The sequence below is a fragment of the Pristiophorus japonicus genome, chromosome 3 (assembly GCF_044704955.1).
Source record: "Pristiophorus japonicus isolate sPriJap1 chromosome 3, sPriJap1.hap1, whole genome shotgun sequence".
Classification (NCBI taxonomy): domain Eukaryota; kingdom Metazoa; phylum Chordata; class Chondrichthyes; family Pristiophoridae; genus Pristiophorus; species Pristiophorus japonicus.
The window spans coordinates 153,522,528-153,547,719 of NC_091979.1; the positions used below are offsets into that span (position 1 = coordinate 153,522,528).

The window sequence follows — 25,192 nt, forward strand, 5'->3', positions numbered from 1 at the left end:
GGTGCAGCAGAGCGCACTGTACAAATTGTTGGATCCAAATCCAAAGAAACGGCAGTTGTCATTGTACCACAAATTGGCTAATTTTGTAATAACTTATCATAATACTCCTCACACAATTACTGGTAGAACACCAGCAGAGTTGTTTCTCAAACGACAGCCACGAACCAGATTCTCGTTAAATCCAAACTTGGCACAGTCCGTAGAAGAGACACAATTAAGACAAAGAGAATCATAATAGAGGTAGAGTAAAAGAGTGAAGTGTGAAATTAAATCAGAAGGAGTGAAGAACCATCACCGTAAATGGTTGAAGTGGTTACCAGGAAGAGTGGTGAAGATATGTGGTCCTCGCACATATTTGGTCAAGATGTTTGATAATGGACAGGTTAGGTTTGTTCACATTGATCATATTTTACCCACAGACATGGAAGTAGTTGAAGGTGGGAATGATTCCATTATTTCTGACTCATCAGATAGTTTTGATACACCAGCAGCATATCCTACATCCAACGTACTGGAAACAAATGCAAGAGAAAGTCAGAATTCAAGTCTGAATCCGAGTCAGGAAATCAAATAGTTTGAAGTTAGAGAGAGTTCAAATGGAAATCAAGGGCATCCTTTGGAGGAAAATTTCCCTCAGGATCAGCCTCGAATGAGTTGAAATACTTTGTTTCTGTCTTCACGAAGGAAGACACAAGCAACTTTCCGGAAATACTCGGGGATCGAGGGTCTAGTGAGATGGAGGAACGGAAGGAAATCCTTATTCGGCGGGAAATTGTGTTAGGGAAATTGATGGGATTGAAGGCCGATAAATCCCCGGGGCCTGATAGTCTGCATCCCAGAGTATGTAAGGAAGTGGCCCTAGAAATAGTGGATGCATTGGTGATCATTTTCCAACAGTCTATCGACTCTGGATCAGTTCCTATGGACTGGAGGGCTGCTAATGTAACATCACTTTTTAAGAAAGGAGGGAGTGAGAAAACGGGTAATTATAGACCGGTTAGCCTGACATCAGTAGTGGGGAAAATGTTGGAATCAATCATTAAAGATGAAATAGCAGGCCATTTGGAAAGCAGTGACAGGATAGGTCCAAGTCAGCATGGATTTATTAAAAGGGAAATCATGCTTGACAAACCTTCTGGAAAATTTTTTGAGGATGTAACTAGTAGAGTGGAAAAGGGAGAACGAGTGGATGTCTTGTATTTGGACTTTCAAAAGGCTTTTGACAAGGTCCCACACAAGAGATTGGTGTACAAAATTAAAGCACACGGAATTTGGGGTAATGTACTGACGTGGATAGAGAACTGGTTGGCAGACAGGAAGCAGAGTCGGGATAAACGGGTCCTTTTCAGAATGGTAGGCAGTGACTAGTGGAGTGACGCAGGGCGCAGTGCTAGGACCCCAGCTATTTACAATATATATTAATGATTTAGATGAAGGAATTGAGTGTAATATCTCCAAGTTTGCAAATGACACTAAGCTGGGTGGCGGTGCGAGCTGTGAGGAGGATGCTAAGAGGCTGCAGGGTGACTTGGACAGGTTAAGTGAGTGGGCAAATGCATGGCAGATGCAGTATAATGTGGATAAATGTGAGGTTATCCACTTTGGTGGTAAAAACAGAGAGACAGACTATTATGTGAATGGGGACAGATTCGGAAAAGGGGAGGTGCAACGAGACCTGGGTGTCATGGTACATCAGTCATTGAAAGTTGGCATGCAGGTACAGCAGGCAGCAAATGGCATGTTGGCCTTCATAGCTAGGGGATTTGAGTATAGGAGCAGGGAGGTCTTACTGCAGTTATACAGGGCCTTAGTGAGGCCTCACCTGGAATATTATGTTCAGTTTTGGTCTCCTAATCTGAGGAAGGACATTCTTGCTATTGAGGGAGTGCAGCGAAGGTTCACCAGACTGATTCCCGGGATGGCAGGACTGACATATGAGGAGAGACTGGATCGACTGGGCCTGTATTCACTGGAGTTTAGAAGGATGAGAGGGGATCTCATAGAAACTTATAAAATTCTGAAGGGACTGGGCAGGCTAGATGCAGGAAGAATGTTCACGATGTTGGGGAAGTCCAGGACCAGGGGACACAGTCCGAGGATAAAGGGTAAGCCATTTAGGACTGAAATGAGGAGGAACTTCTTCACTCAAGAGAGTTGTTGATGCCAGTTCATTGGATATATTTAAGAGGGAGTTAGATATGGCCCTTACGGCTAAAGGGATCAAGGGGTATGGAGACAAAGCAGGAAAGGGGTACTGAGGTGAATGATCAGCCATGATCTTACTGAATGGTGGTGCAGGCTCAAAGGGCCGAATGGCCTACTCCTGCACCTATTTTCTATGTTTCTATGTAAATTCGACACCATGTTTGGAAGGTTCTGTTCGAGAGCTAAGGTATCCTCTTCGAAACAGATAACAAGTGGTTTAGCTTGATTTGTAACTATTGCAAAATAAGTCCATACCCATTGTTATGTACAACCATGCAAGTTATGTATGATGATTGTTATAATAACTCTTCATTAAGGAGGGAGAAGTGTAATGTCTGTAGCTCCACACTGTGGACGCCTGTGTTACTGCAGATAGTGCTGTTAATAAAGAGCAGGTCACCTGACCAGGTCAGGGGTCACCAGAACCTGCAGCCATTTTACAGGCTGTGTGATGTGTGTGCTCTCTCGAAGATATGCCAAGGAGAAGAAGGGAAAGGGGAGAGGAGAAGGTGTGGGAAGAGACGAGCGGAGGGGAAAGAGATAGGAGAAAGAGATGAGGGAGGGGAACACAGCGAAAGTAAGGAAGATGGAATGGACAAGTGGGTTTGTGTGTCATCAGGGTAATCCAATTTTTGTATCAATGGGATGAGGGTATGCTGGGGAGGGGCGGGGGGGTCTGTGTCCAATCAAAAATATAAACCAGAAAAGAATTGCTACCTCCCAATTATTGAAAGAAATTGTTGGAACCCCAAGTGCAACTGCACATGCAAAATGCATTGGATCGTGCATGAAAAACTAAGTGGAAAGCTGACCAGACATGGGAATGCCTGGTAATTTGCCCACTTTGTGCAAGATGGCAAATAAACAATGTAACTTATTACAATGAAGCTCACTCAGGTGCATATTAACTAAACATACATACTGGCTAATTGTGTACTTTTTCAGATCTTTTTGCTATTAACCCAGTGGTATTCAAGCTGTGGTGTGCATGGCCTGTTTAAATGGAGGGTGGGAGGAAATCCTAACTATTGATCTGATGCTTCCGCCTGCCAGATGTCCATCCGTTTAACTCCCACTTAACTGTCTCAATCTATTATTGCCTCTTGTATTCATCAGGATATTCTCCAAAAAAGCTGCATTGTTGCAAAATAGAAACAGTAAAACCAGTCATAGTAATTTGCCTTCTCAGAAATAAGTCCAGTCATTTATTGAAAATGTTATACCATGCCACTGCAAAATCTAAAATTCTACACATAATGGTAGGAAAAGCAAAATGGAGACAAGCAAAAAGAAGAATGAATAGGAGTATGCTTTTTGTCTGTAATTAATAACTCATTGAGAAATCAAGCAAACTTTGACTTGTGGGATTTCTGAGAAAGTTGATTTTCATTAGTAGGTTGTTAATTACATTTTGTACCAAGTTCAAAAGAAAACATGGCGCAGACTAGATTATTCCTTAAAACAGCCTCAACTGTGCTCAATTTTCCATCCCACCACCTGCCTGAAAACCAACAAAACACCAAAGGAAGATGCTCCCTCTGCAGTCTCGCCTCAATTTTTATGTGAAGGTTGAACAAATAAGAATTTTACTTTTGATGCTCCTCATGACTGATGCTATGAAACACTGTATACTTTCTCTGAGTTAGTTACCAACAATGGGGAGAATTATCTATTAGATACATACGTGGAATCCCCACTTGTTGCTTTCTTATCGCTGGACCAATGTTCAGTTTTTTATCTTTATAATTCAACTTTTCTGCCTGGAAGGATAGAAATGTACATAATATTATAACTTAATGTCATCTGTAAGAAATAATGTCTATCGAACGTAACTGAAAGTAACATGAATTTGGGAACATATTTGTAAAACCTAATATCACTCTGCCACAAATGAAAGATTAGTCAGCTGTCATCATGTGCAATATTATATTCATTCTGCATCCATTGCTTGCAAATGTTCTGCAATGAAATATCATTTTGGATTGAACGTCACTCAATATAATTGGCAAATAAAATGGCAGTAACCTCGGCCCCCATTTTCCACTTGCTGGATTTTTGGCGCACGGCACATGTTAACGTACGATTTTTTTTGTTTGTGTACATTTGCGGCAGAAAAAGAAAATCGGGACTTTTGCCAAAAAAATGTGAATTTGGTGCAGCGCTCTCCGAAGTAAGTTTGGGTGGGGGGGGGGGGGGCGGGGAGGGGCAGCGGGCAACAGAGCTTCAAGTCTGCGCCAAAACCTCCCTGGGCATGCGCAAAATGCTGAAGTTGCCAAGACAACCAGAGACGCTGAAGCCCGCTCCCCCACCATTGCCGAAAGGGCCACAAAAGGACCTCTCCCCCCAGCTGTACACGTTGCCACTGCTGCTCCCCCCACCCCCAGCTGGACCCGCAGCCACCTCTACTACCGGCTGGACCCGTGGCCACCTCTCCCCTCAGCTGCACCCGCAGCCAGCTCCCCTCCCGCGGCTGGACCCACTGCGATCCCAGGCCAAAAGGACTGCTCTCCCCCCGCTGCAATCCGGGCCGAATGACCCTCCTGCTCCCGAACTCGCAGCAGGAGCGGGGGCATTCGGCTCGGGATTACAGCGGGTCTGTGGGGGGAGCAGGCGGAAGAGGGAGATCAGGTCCATAAAAATTGGGGCGAGACAGCAGAGGGAGCATCTTCTTCCTCGGCCCGGAAATCATCTTCCCTTGCTCCGAAAAGAGTTCTTTGGAAATTTTGTATTCTTATTGCCTCGGTCTTGTCCTCTTGTGCGCAGCGCTGTTTCCTTAACTTAACGTACGTTTTTTTTTTGGCGGTGAATTTGGTCACACTGCAGCGCGCTCAAAAAAATGTTTTTTTTTTTTTAAATCACACGGGTAAAATAATGCAACTATGAAGAAACGGCCAAAAACGCGCAGATCCCGTTCTAACACCATCGGGTGCTAAAAAAAATAAAACTGACGATGACAGTGGGTGCCGGTACACAAACGTTTGCCATAGTTGCACAGAGGATTTCACACCAAAAAGCGGCATCTAATCGTGGCGAAAATAGACCTCCTGTAATGTAAAGGCATGAATAACCAAAAGGCATCTTGGCCCTTAATCCTCAAACAAAGCTTTCCTCACACCTGGAATCAAAAATTTTATCATCTCAATTGAAAATGTAATTTTTAGAACATCCTTGAGCAGGACTTCTTTTAATGATTCCAAAGTGACATTCGACAGATTTTTCCCCCAGAAGATATTATATATAATTTAAATTATGCTGTCCCAGAAGATTGTTGAGTGGAGTATAGTAGAATAACTTTGTGGAGAACTTCATTTGGAAAATGACTATTGCAAAAGTAGTGAATAATCTGCCTTTAGCTTTCAATACTTCTCAACATCCCTTGCAAATCACACTCAAATACTTTGGAGAGAGCAAAATTCCTGACTGGTAACGGTAACCTATTGCTAGGATGACACTGCAAAACTATGAAGGTTGACAAGAGCATGTGTAAAAGCAATTTCAATTCCAAACAAAAGTTTGGTTTCAGGATGATTCCCATCATATAATCTTCTAAAGGAGGATGGTAAATACAAATGTGGCTCCAATACGTTCAAGTGGAATTGGATTGTAGATCCTTCCATCGTTGTGTTTTAGAGCAGGTCACAATTTTATGATGTAGGATCCATTCCTTGGTCATATTGTGAATGTTTGAAAATGTATAGAATATGAATGTTTGAAAATGTATAGAATATGAATGTTTGAAAGTACATAGAGACATTGAAGTTGAGAATGTGGGAAAAGGTATCGAGAAAGTGAAATTGAACAAAGAAATCATGGGAGAATAACTAAAAGAATGTCAGACTGCAAATATTACGACATCAACACAATTAACAGACTTGCAAGGTCTCAGTTACTAGTCACGCCAGTAAAATTGTAACATTTAGAAGCAATGCCTGAGAAAGTTTGAGAGCTAAGAGTGAGAAAGTTCTTTGAGCAAAGTGTGAGAAAGTTCTTTGGGAGAAACAGCCCATACAAATGTCAGCTCCTGAGTGGACAAAGGGAATGAGGGATCAAAAGGGATAGGCTGAACTAGGATGTCACTCTAATTGTATCTTGTACCGAAAATGTATAACTGTTGTGCCTTCACAATGTAACAGCACTTGTCCGTAGGAAGTTGGTGCGCTCTATCGAGAGAGCATTCCTTCTGTCTGATAAGTCCCGGCCGGTAATAAAAGAATAAAGACGGCTTTGTTTTAAGCTTCTTTGGTGTTCGCCTCAGTGTATTCGCTGAAACAGATTGAAGGAAAAGAATCCAGTGGTGTCAGAAGTGGGATCTCAACGGACGACTGCCGAAAACTTGCGAATTAAGAGCCAGACTAGCCTTGGACGAGATGGGAGGAAAGTGGCCACTGTAGTGAGTATATTTTAAAATACCACTGCAGTTTCCTTCAGTTTCAAATGTCTGAGAAAAGTTTGGCCACTCGCTGGTTCTCAGGTAGTGTCTGAACGAGATCCAAGTCAATCTGGCGAATACCTTCTCAACTTAGGAAATAAGTGTCCAAGTCAGGTGTGACGTCGACCTTGTATATCACTTGGCCCGTCTAGGCACTGATTGGATTCGAACCACGCGGCGACGCGGAAGGTAGGGATAGAGATAGGGTTAGATCGAATCGTGCGGCGACGCAGAAGGTAGGGATAGAGATAGGGTTAGATCAAATCGCGCAGTGACGCGGAAGGTAGGGATAGATCGAGCTAGATAGGGTTAGATCGAATCACGCGGCGACGCAGAAGGTAGGGATAGAGCTAGATCGAATTGCGTGGCGACGTGGAAGGTAGGGATAGATAGGGCTAGATCGAATCGTGCGGCAGCGCAGAGGGATAGTAAAAAAAAACGCGGGGCGATGTGGGACTGTGTAAATTTAACGTGGCGACATTATTGTCAAAAATTAAAAGATGCATCACTTCTGTCAAGTTGGCAGGAAAATGCCATTAAATTAGGACTCTCATTGACAGAAGGAGGACATGTTAAAACCGTAAACGTCTTAAAAAAAAGAATGCGCGCACGAAAAACGTACTAAGAGATCCACTGGGACCTCTGAGAAAGGTATTAACCGACTACGTAGTCAAATGGTTGGCTTTGCGTTGACCGAGGCTGATGATGAAATTGATGAATGGTCACTGACTCGGCGCCCAACGGCGCCTCCCGCAGCCCCTAGCCCCTTACCACAGTCCCCTTCCCAACCTCCACCTTACACTCCGGTGGTAGGAGGTAAGGATAATCAGAACCCCACACCAACAAACCAACAAGCCCAGACGGACCCTTCATCCTCTGATAGTGACTCAAATCCCCAGTTCACGAGCCATGTAGCCGATAGGACCAGATCTCACACCCGGAAGGGCAGATCTATATCTCAAAGGAATAAGCAGTCCCGTGAATCCGCTCGTCAGAATGCCAGTTGCGAAAGACAAAACAAACACTCCCGCCGATTGGGACGCGGAGGTGCTGTACAGTCAGACGGCTCCGAGCCACCCTCCGACCCAGAAACGTCTTCCGAGGTTGACACCCCCACCCCTAAGCCCCGGCAGCAGCTCCCAGTTAGACCAATGCCAAACCCTGACGCACAACAGACTGCAGACACCATAGATGTCTATGTGCCTTGGAAACCGAGCGAAATTATGGCCATTCTGGCCACCATACCAGATCGAAAAAAGGAACCCGTCAATTTTATAGATCATCTCCGGACTACCATTGCAGTTTATAATACAGAATCAAGGGACCTGTGGGCCCTGGTACAGCAGACCCTGAGCCCAACTGAGCACTCCCGATTTCTAGTTCACTTACGATATGCAACCCATGACGCATTATTGGCTGCACACCCTAATAACGCCCAGGACCGCCTAAACGCTATCTTCACCGCCCTCGGCACGACCCTTCAGAAGCCCATCAGTATTGCCGCTGTATTAGAAATTAAACCCAAACAAGACGAAAATGCCGACGAATTCATGGAAAGATTCATTAAAATATACGGGGGTCAATCTGGAGATAATGCCTTCCGGACGGGGGATAATTCACCTCAATTCTGCGCTATCCTACTTCAGTGCCTGCCCTATTCTGTTGCTCACGCTATCCGGACAAATAATATGAATTGGGCAAATAACAGTAAAGCCCAGATGGAAAGGGCGGTTAAATATTATTGGCAGGAAAAGAAAGGAGAGGGGGGAGGTGCGCCCCCAACCCGGGTCAAGACTGAATACGTGACTAGGAAGGAAGAGTCTCCTCGAGGGGAAAGACCGGAACCTGCCCCAAGGGAATATCAAATGGAACCACAGCGCTGTGTAAGGGGATGGGAGGATAACCAAGGATATGGGAATACCCAACACCCCAACGGTCCCGGCCCCGCAAACTATGGACCCCCTTATGGCCCTCAATCGGGCTGGGGAAGGAGCAGACGATGCTTTAATTGTGGACAGGAAGGACATTGGAGCAGGCAATGCTCCTTCCTTCGGCACGGAAAAGGGAGAGGAAGAAAAGAAGGGGGGCAAAGAGGACGGGGATCTTATACTAACTTCTCCCAGAACAACCCCTTTGCCCATCTGTCACCCGAATATCAATACTGACTACGCAGCTTGACTGTACAAGGACTTTCCTCGGATGAGGAACCAATGATATCGCTAAAAATTCAAAATGAGTGGCAACCCTTCTTAATAGATATGGGAGCTTCCATGTCCTCTGTGCAATCGATGCTTAAACTCCCCGCCTCCACCGAGACACAGGGACTGTCAGGGTTCGTGGGACAAGTCTCAACATTCGCAGTGTCAGAACCAGTCAAAGTAAATTACAAGGAAGAATCTGTGAAACATCGGTTTGTTATTACCACCAATTTGGACTGTAACTTGATGGCTAGGGATCTCCTCTGTAAATTTCAGTTGCATCTGGAATGCGGGGATGATGGAATCGTTTAAAGCAAGAAGCCTTTAAACGGCAGTGCTGCATTACCCAGACCCCTCAATGGTGGTCCCTGGATTTGCCTCAAGCGCCCTATCATGTCATCCTAGCCTATGATCCTAGTGGTAAGGATCAGGATCTCCAGAATCACGTGGGAGAGGAGTGGGAAATCCTACTAAGAGCCAGAGTGTCTGGACCGGAGGGGAAAGCAGATTTCGTGGAAATAAATAGAAAGTTGTGGCGGCAGCCCGCAACGGTAGCACCCCACGTCACTCGCGAAGTATTACCTCCCCACCATGCCAGAGATTTGGGAATTATGGTGCGCCAAGTTATAGACGAGGCTGACCCTACCAGCCCGGATTTGCAGATTGTGGGATATGGCCGGACGGTCCAATTTCACAGAGATCCCGAGAAGGTTCTGACGGTACTATACCACCATATCGGTACCAATATACCCGATTACGTGGATCCTCACATATGGGCAGAGGACCCCTCCCAAGTGGGCTATACTCCAATTGATCCGATTGAGATCCTAGTACAGGACAATGTGGACTGGCCCTCCATCTGTCAGTACCCACTGAAACCACAGGCAATACCAAGTATCCACCGATTGATCAAGGGACTAGTGGAACAGGGGATTTTGGTTCAATGTCAGTCCCCGTATAATACACCAATACTGGCAGTCCCTAAGTCAGGCAAAACAAATCAGTTCCGTTTGGTCCAGGACCTTCGAGCCATCAATGCTATCGTCCAGCCCCTACACGCTCTGGTTCCCAACCCAGCACAGATACTGTCGTTAATCCCAATGCCAAGATCTTCGCAATAATAGACCACCAGCACGCCTTCTTCGCCTTGGCGCTAGCCCAGGCGAGTCAGTATCTGTTCGCCTTCACTCACCAGGGACAGCAATATACCTGGACGAGACTTCCCCAAGGGTTCATCTACTCCCCGACCTTATTCTCAAGGTGCCTGCAGAAACAGTTACAGTCCCTCACGCTGACTAAGGGATCTACTTTAATTCAATATATGGACGATTTACTGGTAGCCAGCACAGATGAACCAAGTAATCAGGAGGATGCTAATCAGTTACTGAATTACTTGTCCTCCCTGGGATACATAGTTTCCCCGTCAAAGGTCAAAATTGGCCAGTCTCAAGTCAAATTTCTTGGGATCATTTTATCAGGCACTCACCGAGCCTTGGAGGCTAGTCGAGTCAAATCCATCTGCCAGTTTCCAGTCCCTAGCACGGCTAGACAAATGCGGCAGTGGTCGGGGATGATCAATTACTGTAGATCCTGGATCCCTAATGCTGCCCTGATAACCAAGCAACTCACACCGTACACTACCAAGGAAGGCAGCTTTGAAATAGAAACCGCAGACGTCCAAGCCTTTAAGGAACTAAAGACAGCCCTGCTGCAAGCTCCGGCTTTGGGCCGACCCCTCTATGACCGGTCCTTTCAACTGTATTGTACAATCCTGAAAGACTGTGCTACCGCTGTCTTAACTCAGAAACACGGGGATAAGCATAGGCCTGTTGCCTACTACTCTTCTAAAATAGACCACGTTGCCTTGGGACATCCTGTATGTACTCAAATATTAACTGCCATCTACAATAGCCTCCAATCTGCCGCCAACCTTACCCTCCAGCAGGATATTGTTGTATATACCTCTCACTCCAGAGCTGCCCTCTTGGGTCAACTGCAGACTCAACATCTTACCATGGCCAGGCAGAGTAGATATGAGATCTACCAACTTTTCGGCACTGTACTGCCATTAATCCGGCCTGTTTCCTTACCGAGCCACCCCAAGATGAGGAAGAACAGAGTCATGATTGTTTATCTTTAATTCAAGAGGCCACCTCGGTCAGGGAAGATTTAGTTGATGTACCAATGGAGGACCCAGACTGTATTATGTATGTTGACGGAAGCTCTTCTATGGATCCAGAAGGTGCAAGAATTTCAGGATACGCCATAGTAAACCAGGAGAATCATGTCTTGGAATCTGCCGCCTTTGAGACTGTCTATTCCGCCCAACAAGCTGAACTATTTGCCCTCACCCTAGCCTGTATCTTGGCTAAAGACCGCAAGGTCAATATCTATACCGACTCGGGATATGCCTTTGGGGTAGCCCATGATTTCGGACAATTATGGAAAAATAGGGGATTCCTAACCTCAAATGGGAATGAGATATCACATAAGCAGCTAGTATCTGACTTATTGCAGGCCCTCATGCTCCCCAAGCGCATTGCCATTGTCAAATGTACCGCCCATACTACCGGAAAATCTCTGGTTGACATAGGAAACCACTGTGCTGACCAAGAGGCCAAACAGGCCTCTCGTGGACAACAGATGGTAGTGCCCAGAATGATGAGTCAAACTAAAAATCCTACAAAGGATAAGTTAGCCCCGGAAAAACCAATGCCAACCATCCAAAATGTCATTAAAGCACAGGAGGACGCTCCTGAAAAAGATAAAACTATTGTGGAAAGATTATGGATGTACTTATGACAATGTTTCTAAACTCTGGACCACTCCCGCGGAACAGACTTGCATGTCTGACGAGTTGGCCCTATGGGTTATTGAATGTATGCATTTTGCTACTCATTGTGGAGCAAGGACAACAAGTGACACACTTTTGGCCACTTGGTGGCACCCTAGACTCCAGGTGCTGGCCCAGAACATCAGTAGTCACTGCCTTGTTTGCCAAAAGCATAATCCAGGGAAGGGAGTCCCCTGGGGTAAGACGCCCCTACCTGAAGGTCCCTTTGGGACATTGCAGTTGGACTACATTGAGTTGCAAAGAGTTCAGTGTTACAAATATGTGTTAGTAATAGTGGATGTGTTTAGCAAATGGATCGAAGCCTAACCTTACCCTGGACAATAAGGCTCAAACTGTTGTTAAGGTGTTAATGAGGGAAATTGTTCCTGGATATGGTATCCCAGCTCGACTGAGTTCCGATAATGGCCCTCGCTTTATTGGCCAAGTTAACAAAGAATTCTGTTCCCAGATGCGCATTAACCAGCAGCTGCATTGTGCCTACCGACCCCAAGCTGCGGGACTAGTTGAACGTGCTAATCAAACTCTTAAAACCAAGCTTGCAAAACTGGTAGCATCAACCGGACTCAATTGGCTTAAACTCCTTCCCATAGCCCTATTCCAGATCCGAACTACTCCCACTGGTAAGGCTAGACTGACCCCCGCTGAGGTCATTTATGGTAGGCCCCTTAGGACCCCATGGAATCAGAATGTCCCCTCCACTGTCCAGTTCCACCACATGATTGAGGAAATGACCACCTATGTTCTTTCCCTGACTCAGGCTCTGCGAATAGCCCACAACCAGGTTCGAGATGCTCACCTCCCAGTTTCGCCCGAATTGACCCTCGTGGCACCAGGGAAGTATGTCCTGATTAAGAAATGGATTCGAAAAGGATTAGAGCCACGATGGGAGGGGCCTTTTCAGGTGTTACTCACCACCCCCACTGCAGCTAAGGTTGAAGGGAGAAGTGCCTGGGTTCACCTGCATCATTGCAAGCTTATCACTCCTTAACTATCCTCTATATTTATATTACAGACTTCCTCTATCCCATAGCTAAATAAGTGGAACATTCAAGCGAGCAAAGACGAGCTGCAGAAGGCCGTGTACCTCCAATTCCCCGTTGGACAAACCAGGTCCCTTGGATTCTTGGAACCTGACGGGCCCAGAGGACGTTGGATGATATCCACTTAACCCATAGCTATGGGGTGGTGGATTCTTTTTAGTATAATGGCGTTGGCGGCTTATAACATACAAGGGGCAAGACAACGAAGGGAACTCCATGTAACTACGTTCCTATATATGTCTTATGTTTATGCGCAAAACGGGAACTTTTCTAGTTGCTGGGTGTGCTCACATATCCCTATACATTCCAAAGGGGGAATTCCTTTGAGACCCGTTCCACTGACCCGAAATGAAACTGTCAAGTGGCTTCTGAGCCAGACTAGCATGAGCGGAGGGGGCCAATACAAATACGAGATAGGAAAGGCGGGTCAAGAGAGGGATCACGGAGGCCAGGAGGATCATCATACCGTTACAGCATGGACAACCACGGAGACGTCACCAAGTGGGAGAGTGCTGGGTACCCCATTAGTCAAACGTTCCAGGGATGGTACCAACCACCCTATGAACATAAAAAGGAACCCCCATTCTTAGCCCTGACCAATACCTCGGGGATCGGGAGGCCTACCGGGAACATATGTTTAACCCGAAATAACACCAGCAGACAGGGACATATCATAGGGTACAGCGATTGCCCATACAACCGCAACATCACAACAGGTGCACGAGTCACTATCCTCTCTCACCGTCCGAATTACACAGGTGGCGGTCTGTGGGCCCAGTCTTGGGACCCCAACACAATATACATAGAAGCAGCGTATAACGGCATGTATTTTGTGTGCGGGCATAGGGCATACCCCTGGTTACCTAGACGATGGGCAGGGTCCTGCTATTTGGGATATGTGGTGCCAGTTGTGCGGCAAACACATACCCTGGCGGAAGTATATGCCTCCAGCCGACACAGGCGAGCCCTCACCCCCGCAGAAAGGTTCTTTGGGGTCATGATGTTCCCATTCGGGATAGCATGCATCATGAATGAAGTACAAAACCTAGAGAGGGTATTGGAACAGATAGCTAACTATACTACCGAAGCTCTGGAGGACATCACGGCCAAAATGGTAGCAATGCGGACCGTAGCATTACAAAACCGAATGGCCCTCGATTATCTGTTAGCTGAGAAAGGGGGAACGTGTGCCCTGATAGGATCTGAATGTTGCACTTACATCCCCGATAATTCAGAAAACATAACCAATCTCGCTGATCACATAAGAAGGGAGGTAAAGAAATTATCCACCCCTGCAGGAGGAGTAGGCTGGTTTGATTGGCTGTTAGGTGGATCTTGGGGATCGTATCTAATGCATGGAGCAATTATTCTCATCGTAGTAATAATTACCTGTTGCTTGATTGTTGGTTGCTTTAACCTTTGTTGTAAAGTCATGATGGAGAGGTTAGCAAACCCTCTTGTGGCCAGGGGCTCCCGGGTTATGATCCAGCAAACTAAAAACCAACTCGATAAAAAGGATCAGGAAAGAGTGCAAACGGCTGAATGCGATACTCTTGGAATAGTCACCAGGGTTATCATGGAATGATAAAAAGGGGGGAATGTGAATGTTTGAAAATGTATAGAATATGAATGTTTGAAAATGCAGAGACATTGAAGTTGAGAATGTGGGAAAATGTATAGAGAAAGTGAAATTGAACAAAGAAATCATGGGAGAATAACTAAAAGAATGTCAGACTGCAAATATTACAACATCAGCACAATTAACAGACTTGCAAGGTCTCAGTTACTAGTCACGCCAGTAAAATTGTAACATTTAGAAGCAATGCCTGAGAAAGTTTTTGAGCTAAGTGTGAGAAAGTTCTTTGGGAAAAACAGCCCATACAAATGTTGGCTCCTGAGTGGACAAAGGGAAGGAGGGATCAAAAGGGAAAGGCTGAACTAGGATGTCACTCTAATTGTATCTTGTTATCTTGTACCGAAAATGTATAACTGTTGTGCCTTCACAATGTAACGGCACTTGTCCGTAGGAAGTGGGTGCGCTCTATCGAGAGAGTATTCCTTCTGTCTGATAAGTCCCGGCCGGTAATAAAAGAATAAAGACTGCTTTGTTTCAAGCTTCTTTGGTGTTCGCCTCAGTGTATTCGCTGAAACAGATTGAAGGAAAAGAATCCAGAAATCAACATTATCACCAGAGAAAAACATTTTAGAAACATAGAAAATAGGTGTAGGAGAAGGCCCTTCGAGCCTGCACCATCATTCAAAGAAGATCATGGCTGATCATTCACCTCAGTACCCCTTTCCTACTTTCTCTCCATACCCCTTAATCCCTTAAGCTGCAAGGGCCATATCTAACTCTCTCTTGAATATATCCAATGAACTGGCATCAACAACTCTCTGCGGTGGAGAATTCCACAGGTTAACAACTCTGAGTGAAGAAGTTTCTCCTCATCTCAGTACTAAATGGCTTACCCCTTATCCTTAGACTGTGTCCCCTGGTTCTGGATTTCCCCAACATCGGGAACATTCTTCCTGCATCTAACCTGTCCAGTCCCGTCAGAATTTTATATGTTTCTATGAGATCCCCTCTCATCCTTCTAAACTCCAGTGAATACAGGCCCAGTCGATCCAGTCTCTCCTCGTGTCAGTCCTGCCATCCCAGGAATCAGTCTGGTGAACCTTCGCTGCACTCCCTCAATAGCAAGAACGTCCTTCCTCAGATTAGGAGGCCAAAACTGAACACAATATTCCAGGTAAGGCCTCACCAAGGCCTTGTACAACTGCAGTAAGACCTCCCTGCTCCTATACTCAAATCCTCTCGCTATGAAGGCTAACATACCATTTGCCTTCTTCACCGCCTGCTGTACCTGCATGCCAACTTTCAATGACTGATGTACCATGACACCCAGGTCTCGTTGTACCTCCACTTTTCCTAATCTGCCGCCATTCAGATAATATTCTGCCTTCGTGTTTTTGCCACCAAAGTGGATAACCTCACATTTATCCACATTATACTGCATCTACCATGTATTTGCCCACTCACGTAACCTGTCCAGGTCACCCTGCAGCCTCTTAGCATCCTCCTCATAGCTCACACCGCCACCCAGCTTAGTATCATCTGCAAAATTGGATATATTACACTCAATTCCTTCATCTAAATCATTAATTTAGTTGTAATTAATTTATGTTGAAGACTTCCCTGAAACTGAGTCAATCCCCTTCTAACATTTAACACTATACTCCTCCCACCATAAATACTTTAGCGAAGGAAACGTTTTCATATGATGCTAGAATGACCCCTTATGATTGAATCTCCTCAGAAAAATACTATGGCACCAAAGGAAAGAAAAAAAAATGACATGGTCCTTTAAAGAAATGTGGGGACATAGAGAAGCAATTTGCGTCATGCGATCTTCCCAAACCCAGTTGAATACAAAGGCATCCTTATCAATCATAATACAATCCTTTGAACAAATATTTTGTATTGGTCTTCACAGTAGAATACACTAAAAACACCCCAATAATGGATATTCAATGGGCTATAGGGAGGAACAATCACTATCAGTAAAGTAAAAGTACTTGGTAAAATAATGGGACTAAAGGTGGACAAGTCCTCTGGACCTGATGGCTTGCATCTTAGGGTATTAAAAGAAGTGGCTGCAGAGATAGTGGATGCATTAATCTACCAAAATTCCCTGGATTCTGGTGAGGTCCCAGCAGATTGGAAAACTGTAAATGTAACGCCTTTATTTAAAAAAGGAGGCAGATAGAAAGCAGGAAACTACAGACCAGTTAGCCGAACATCTGTCATTAGCAAAATGCTGGAGTCCATTATTAAAGAAGCAGTAGCAGGACATTTGGAAAAGCATAATACAGTCAAGCAGTCAGCATGGTTTTATGAAAGGGAAATCATGTTTGACAAATTTGCTGGAGTTCTTTGAGGATGTAACGAGTAGGGTGGAGAAGGGGGAACCAATGGATGTGGTGTATTTGGATTTCCAGCAGACATTTGTTAAGGTGCCACATAAAAGGTTACTGCACAAGTTAAAAGTTCATGGGATTGGGGGTAATATATTAGCATGGATAGAGGATTGGTTAACTAATAGAAAACAGAGAATCGGGATAAATGGGTCATTTTCCGGTTGCAAACAGTAACTAGTGGGGTGCCACAGCTGGGGCCTCAACTATTTACAATCTATATTAATGATTTGGATGAAGGGACAGAGTGTAATATAGCCAAGTTTGCTGATGATACCAAGATGGGTACGAAAGAAAGGACACAAAAAATCTGCAAAGGGATATAGACAGGCTAAGTGAATGGGCAAAAATTTGGCAGATGGAGTATAATGTGGGAAAGTGTGAGGTTATCTACTTTGGCAGAAAAAATAAAAAAGCAAATTATTTAAATGGAGAGAAATTACAAAATGCTGTCGTACAGAGGGACCTTGTGCATGAAGCACAAAAAGTTAGTATGCAGGTACAGCAAATAATCAAGACGGTAAATGGATTGTTGGCCTTTATTGCAAAGGAGATGGAGTATAAACTCAGAAGTCCTGCTACAACTGTATAGGGTATTGGTGAGGCCACACCTAGAGTACTGCATACAGTTTTGGTCTCCTTATTTAAAGGAGGGATATACTTGCAGTGGAAGCAGTTCAGAGAAGGTTCACGAGGTTGATTCCTGAGATGAAGGGGTTGACTTATGAAGAAAGGTTGAGTAGGTTGGGCCTATACTCACTGGAGTTTAGGAGAATAAGAAGTCATCTTATTGAAACATACGAGATACTGAGGGGGCTCAACAAGGTAGATGCAGAGAGAATATTTCCCCTCGTGAAGGAATCTAGAACTAGGGGGCATAGTTTCAGAAAAAGGGGTCGCCCATTTAAAACTGTGATGAGGAGGAATTTCTTTTCCCAGAGGGTTGTAAATCTGTGGAATTCTCTATCCCAGAGAGCTGTGGAGGCTGGGTCATTGAATATATTTAAGTTGGAGATAAGACAAATTTTGAGCGACAAGGGAGTGAAGGGTTATGGGGAGCGGGCAGGGAAGTGGACCCGAGTCCAAGTTCAGATCAGCCATGATCTTATTGAATGGCGGAGCAGGCTTGAGGGGTCAAATGGTCTACGACTGCTCCTATTTCTAAAGTTCTTGACTCAAGGAAGCAGCAGAGTGGTTGACTTTAAAACAATGAACTTTAAAAACAAATATACTGTTTAAGTTTGTCAGAAAAATGAACAGGGCACGAAGCATTGGAAATTTAAATGTAGAGGTTGAATTACATTCAAAATAATTAAGACTATACCTGAAATAGGTAATTTAACATTCTCCTTGTGTATTCAACCTCCAAATACAAATTAACTTTACCAAACTGCCACAAAGTCCAGTGAGTTTTCTATAATCTAATGTGGTATCCAACTCAGAACAGCACCAGGCACATTTTCATTTTAATGTTGTTCATTCACAGGATGTGGACTTTGCTGGCAAAGCCAGCATTTCTTACCCATCCCTAATTGCCCTTGAGAAGGTGCTGGTGAGCCACCTTCTTGAACTGTTGTCATCCGTGTGGTGAAGGTACTATCAAAGTGCTGTTAAGGTAGAGAGTTGCAGGATTTTGACCCAATGACGAGGAAGGAACGGCGATATACTTCCAAGTCAGAATGGTATGTGACTTGGAGGGGAACTTGGAAGTGTTGGTGTCCTTGTACTTCTCGCCGTGGTGAGTTTTGAACTATTGGTAAAAACATGTAGCTACCCTGCATACAGTGCCGAGTGTACTCCTTACACATGTTGGTCATAGCATAATTAGAATGTGCTTAAACTTTTCGTGGTAGTTCCTGCCCAGGATAAGAATTGAATAAGGAAATACATTTCACAACTCATTTTGTCTATACCTATTTAGTTACTGGTTACATAAGATTGCATTTGCAAATAAAACTCAGTGCATCAGCTCACTTCTCAGTACCAGGTCTATGACGGATGGCGTAATCATAGACAGACAATGTCAGCGGCCACTTTTGAATGAGGGACGATGCATTGGTATTACTATCTTCGTTTTCCGCAAACAATGAGTGGCTTGTGATTCATTTCTAGTTCAAAAGGAAAACCAAACAGGTACTGGTGCAATTTTTTTTAAACCACATACACACAGGCCAAAGCTTCTTTCTCTACCATACTGTAAGCTTTTTCTGCTTTAGACAGAATTCTCGAAGCATACGCAACAGGTTGCAGCTTGCCCGATTCATTTGCTTGTTGGAGTATGCAGCCAACCCCATATGATGAAGCATCACAGGCCAATACAAGTCGCTTACACGGATCATAATGAACAAGCAACTTGTTTGAACATAACAGATTCTTGGCTCTCTCAATGGCTCTATCTTGAGACGAATCCCAGACCCAGTTGTCACCTTTACTAGAGCCACTGCATGTGTTACGAGGAAAAGTGCTCAATCTGGGTAAGAAATTACCGAAGTAGTTGAGTAGCCCAAGGAATGAACACAGCTCCACAAGAACATAAGAATTAGGAACAGGAGTAGGCCATCTAGTCCCTCGAGCCTGCTCCGCCATTCAATAAGATCATGGCTGATCTGGCCGTGGACTCAGCTCCACTTAACCGCCCTCTCCCCGTAACCCTCAATTCCCTTATTGGTTAAAAATCTATCTGTGACTTGAATACATTCAATGAGCTAGCCTCAACTGCTTCCTTGGGCAGAGAATTCCACAGATTCACAACCCTCTGGCAGAAGAAATTCCTTCTCAACTCGGTTTTAAATTGGCTCCCCCGTATTTTGAGGCTGTGCCCTCTAGTTCTAGTCTCCCCTACCAGTGGAAACAACCTCTCTGCCTCTATCTTGTCTATCCCTTTCATGATTTTAAATGTTTCTATAAGATCACCCCTCATCCTTCTGAACTCCTACGAGTAAAGACCCAGTCTACTCAATCTATCATCATAAGGTAACCCCCTCATCTCCGTAATCAGCCTAGTGAATCGTCTCTGTACCCCCTCCAAAGCTAGTATATCCTTCCTTAAGTAAGGTGACCAAAACTGCACGCAGTACTCCAGGTGCGGCCTCACCAATACCCTATAACAGTTGCAGCAGGACCTCCCTGCTATTGTACTCCATCCCTCTCGCAATGAAGGCTAACATTCCATTCGCCTTCCTGATTATCTGCTGCACCTGCAAACTAACTTTAAGTTTTAAAGTTTAATTTGTTTTAATTGCCGGTGCTTTTAGTGTCCCCTTCCCTTTTATAGGGGGCACTGGAAAAATGTGATATCAGCGCCCCCAAAAAAAAATGAAAAACACAAAAAAAAAAGGAAAAAAGGGCCTTGTAAATGTCTGGTGTGTCACCCAGGTCGGGTGGCACGGTTTAATGTTTTATGTTTTTGCAGGTAGACTCGAAAAGAGTTTCATGCACAAGGACCCCCAGGTCCCTCTGCACCTCAGCATGTTGTAATTTCTCCCCATTCAAATAATATTCCCCAATGTGGATGACCTCACATTTTCCGACATTGTATACCATCTGCCAAACCTCAGCCCATTCGCTTAACCTATCTAAATCTCTTTGCAGCCTCTCTCTGTCCTCTGCACAACCCGCTTTCCCACTAATCTTTGTGTCATCTGCAAATTTTGTGACACTACACTCTGTCCCCTCTTCCAGGTCATCAATGCATATTGTAAACAGTTGTGGTCCCAGCACCGATCCCTGTGGCACACCACTAACCACCGATTTCCAACCCGAAAAGGACCCATTTATCCCGACTCTCTGCTTTCTGTTCGCCAGCCAATTCTCGATCCATGCCAATACATTTCCTCTGACTCCGCTTACCTCTATCTTCTACAGTAATCTTGTGTGGCACCTTATCGAATGCCTTTTGGAAATCTAAATACACCACATCCATCGGTACACCTCTATCCACCATGCTCGTTATATCCTCAAAGAATTCCAGTAAATTAGTTAAACATGATTTCCCCTTCATGAATCCATGCTGCGTCTGCTTGATTGCACTATTCCCATCTGGATGTCCCGCTATTTCTTCCTTAATGATAGTTTCAAGCATTTTCCCCACTACAGATGTTAAACTAACCGGCCTATAGTTACATGCCTTTTGTCTGCCCCCTTTTTTAAACAGAGGTGTTACATTAGCTGCTTTCCAATCCGCTGGTACCTCCCCAGAGTCCAGAGAATTTTGGTAGATTATAACTAATGCATCTGCTATAACTTCCGCCATCTCTTTTAATACCCTGGGATGCATTTCATCAGGACCAGTGGACTTGTCTACCTTGAGTCCCATTAACCTGTGCAGCACTACCCCCCTAGTGATAGTGACTGTCTCAAGGTCCTCCCTTCCCACATTCCTGTGACCAACAATTTTTGGCATGATTTTTGTGTCTTCAACTGTGACGACTGAAGCAAAATAATTGTTTCAGGTCTCAGCCATTTCGAAGCCATTCCGTCACATTGAGGCCTGGGTGCATTTTTGGTGGCCTCAGTTTTTAAATCAGCGGGACCGATGCCATCAGCAGCCATCTTCCTCCCAAGGAATTCAACTTCAGGTGCCATGAATCGAGCGTTTCAGCCTGAGTCCCACTTTGTCCAGATGCTGTAGGAGTTCAAGATTGTTCAGATGCTCAGCAGTGTCGCGACCAGTGTTTTATCTTGAAACACGACAGTTCTAGGAACGAACTTCAGTAAACTCTCCATATTCCTCTGATATATGGCTGCAGCCGAACAAATCCCAAAAGGACACCTGTTGTAGACAAACAGTCCTTTATGGGTGTTGATGCAGGTGAGTTTTTTTCGAAGTGTCGACAAGCTCCTGGGTCAGATAGGCTGATGTCAGATCCAGTTTTGTGAACGACTTTCCACCAGCTAGCATGGCGAACAGATCATCAGCCCTCGGTAACGGATACTGATTCTGTTTCGAAAATTGGTTAATCATAACCTTGTAGTCTCCACAAATCCTGACAGTGCCATCACTCTTCAACACAGTAACAATGGGACTAGCCCACTCATTAAATTCAACCGGTGATATGATCACTTCACGCTGGAGTCTGTCAAGCTCAATTTCAACCTTCATCATGATGTTCGGAACAGATGGAGCTTTGTGATAAACAGGCCTTGCATTGGAGTCCAGGTGAATCTGCACCTTGGCTACCGTAAAATTACCAATGCCCAGTTCAAACAAAGGAGGAAACTTTTTCAATACTTGAGCACACGAAGTATCATCCACAGAGGACAACATCTTGACATCATTCCAGTTCAGCTTGATTTTCGAGCCAATTCCATAATGACGGTGTGGTTCACAAGCTGTCATATGACACCTTGATTGCTGCACTGCCGAGCACCGGTACAAGTTCCTTAGTTTAAGTATGCAACCTGGCATTTACTGGACTCAGCTTCGGTTTCGCATCCTTACTGTCCCATTAATAAGAAGTTAATTACCCATTTATGTTGAAGTTCACTGTAATCCAATTAGTTTCCGATGAAAGGAAAGTTGTAATGATAAAATGTATATAGCACCCTCTAGCTAAGAGGTATAGCGCCCTGGATCTGTATTAAGAGACTGTGGGGCTGAAATTCAGGGTCCGGATAAGGTCCGTTATCGCAGTTTATTGGCTACCACGATCCAAATTTAGCTCGGGGATTTTTCGGCCTTTCCCCATTTCTGCCCCGCTGCTGCCGACCGCCACAAACGCATCATCAAAGCGTGCACCGCCACTATCCCGCACCTCCAGCACACACTGCCCCAAATTTATCTTTAAAAAATCCACGAGCTACCGCGTGTTGCCCCCGACAGCTTTTTCTGCCAATTATTGCCCCCTGGGTTCGGCTGGGCCGCCAACAGGCAGCCTGGGTCTTGGGTGCCAGGCCACTGGCCCGGCCGAAACCCTCCCTGGTGGCCCAGTGGACCGATGTCTTAAAATGCTGAACATTCGCCCCTTTAAGTGAAGGGGAGAGCATGGTGACGCACACGCATCGTGATGTCATCTCCACTCAGCGGCGGAGACTCGGTCCCACCCCTCACCAGCACTTCCACCCCCACTATGACCGATTTTCGGTCCAACGCGAAAAAAAGGTCAAAGTTGAGAAAATCGATCGGAGGGCCAACTCATCGCACCCAGCGGTAAAACCAGGTAAAGAATTGGTGGTGCACCAGCTTTCTGGCCTGAGTTTCGGCTCCTGTCTGTATGAGGAACACCATTTTAACTGCACATGGCTGATTGAGAGCTACTGAATAAATAGTTAAATTGAACTAAGAGTGTTCAAAAGACTATAAAATAAATCTCCCTTGCTTTCTCTCTGTCTCTCCCTCTCTATCTGTCTCTCTCGCTCTCTGTCTCTCTCTCTTTCTCCCATCTACAGTATTTTTACCATACGTTTCAATACTCAGTTTTCTCTGGACAGACTCACCGTCTGGGACTGTGTCACCCTCTGGGACAGACTCATGGTGCTGCTCATTGTGTGGATGTAAGACCTTAATCCCACACAGTTAAGTAGCTCTCTGTGGGATGGGGAAAGGTCAATGTTCAGCGCCCAATCCTCGCCCTCCACGAATCTCTCCAGGATTCCAACCGTGCCCATTGCGCATGCGAAGGTTCTTAAATTACCTCGTCACCAATTGTAATAACTCAAGAGTCTAGTTACTGTAATCTCACTTCTGATCATCTTTATTCCGGCCCGAGAGTGCCTGCATGACAAAGACATCCAGCTTATATACAGGTGACCAAACACAAATGCCGCACGCATACAGCCCGATGACCTCTGACCGCGGCACCCTCTGGTGACCCCCAAGCATTAATACATAACAGAGGATAGGACAACCTTGGACCTGGACTGGAAGCAAAAGAGGTTGAATAATTTCCCGTTTGTTCTGTAGATTAGCTCCACTCCAGGGAGGAGCATATTGAGGGCAAGATTAAGCATTGCAGCAAGGAAGATCGAGAAGAGCATTGGTGCGATGACACAGCCTTGCTTGACCCCGGTCCTCATGTGCTTGCATGTCAGTGAAGTAGGCGGAGGATGGTGACAAACTTTTGAGGACGGCCGAATTTGACATGGTTGACAGTATCGCAGGCCTTTGTGAGGTCAAAGAAGGCCATGTACAAAGGTTGGTGCTGCTCCCTGCATTTCTCTTGAATTTGATATGCGGTGAAGATCATATCCATTGTGCCCCTTAGTGGGCGGAATCTGCATTGCGACTCTGGGAGGAGCTCTTCAGCCACTGAGAGAAGGTGACTGAGGTGGGTTCTTGCGATGACTTTCCCTGTGACAGGCAGCTCTGTAATTAACTCAATCGGACTTGTCACCCTTCTTGAAGATGGTCACGATTACAGCGTCCATGAGATCCCCTGGTATGCTCCTTCCAAATAAGAAAAATGAGTTCATGGATTCACGCCAATAGTGCTTCTCCTCCATGCTTTAGTGGAGATCCCATCTGTTCCTGAGGCCTTGTTGTTCTTCAGTTGTCAGATGGCCTTTTCAACCTCATGCCGGTCTGGGCTTGTGTTGAGGTAGTGGTGGGTAGCATGCTGCGGGATGGAGTCGACGATGAGAGAAACTGTTACAGGAAGAGAGAGACAAAGGAGATCAAGGCCTAAAGTTTCCCCGTTTGCTGCCCATTTTGTGGCAGATTCGGGGCGGACAGTGAAGGAAAATTTGGTCGAATGACCTAGCGCTAATTCCTCATCAATAAAAATAAGGCGATCATCAACCAGGATTGTGGGCGACCTGCAATATCAAAACTGGATTAAAATTAGGCAGTGATGGTAACTGTTGCAGACTTTCTAACACTAATGGTTGCGGTTCTTCTCAAAAAAGCAACATCTGTGCAATCGAGACACTGTTGGTTGATGGCAGCAATAGCTAGATGAAAATACTGATAAAGGCACCCTGGAAATTTTTGCAGTCTTAAAATGTTTTGCACAATACCTTTTCTGCCCCTGAACCTTGCTAAGCCATGTTCAGCATTGCTTTTGGGGCTGCATATTGTTATGTATGAATGAAGAGTCTGACTAGATACTGTGAGCTCAAAGTAAAGTGTGACCTTAGTCTTTTATTGCAGGTCTCCAGAGAGCCTCTTTAGCCTGTGAGGCCTCCTTAAGTACAGGTGCTCCCAAGGGATTGTGGGATCTCTTGGGACTCCAGGCGATGAGCCCTCTGGTGGCTGTACAAGGTATATACAAGTTCACATACATAACAACACTCCCCCGCAAAGTCAACAGTGGAACTATTTACAAGGCGAGTCGATTTGGGGCCTTTCTTTCCCTGATTGATCGTCTCGGTGCAAATGCTGGTTTTGGTGAATCGTTTGTTGGGCCCTCGCTGGGCTGCTGGTGATGGGTTCCACTTCGCGGTCAACTGCAGTGTCGGTTGCCACTGGTGTGTATGTTGGGGGGGGTCAAAGAAGGTAGGGTCCAATGTGGGTTGCTCTGGATAGTCTGTGAATCTGAGTTTGATTTGGTCCAAG

General features: G+C 45.2%; 1 protein-coding gene across 10 annotated transcripts in view; it reads right to left on the minus strand.

The window, feature by feature from the left end:
- The window catches only part of rftn2 (raftlin family member 2), a 452,549-nt gene that overhangs the window by 359,907 nt on the left and 67,450 nt on the right, over positions 1–25,192 (minus strand). For all 10 annotated transcript variants that reach the window (XR_011592693.1, XM_070875941.1, XM_070875932.1 and 7 more), the window contains one exon: positions 3,890–3,965. Coding sequence is in view for 9 of the 10 variants with exons in the window: in XM_070875941.1 (XP_070732042.1) it covers positions 3,890–3,965 (76 nt within the window). In the remaining variant the exon portion in view is untranslated. The remainder of the gene's footprint in view (positions 1–3,889; positions 3,966–25,192) is intronic.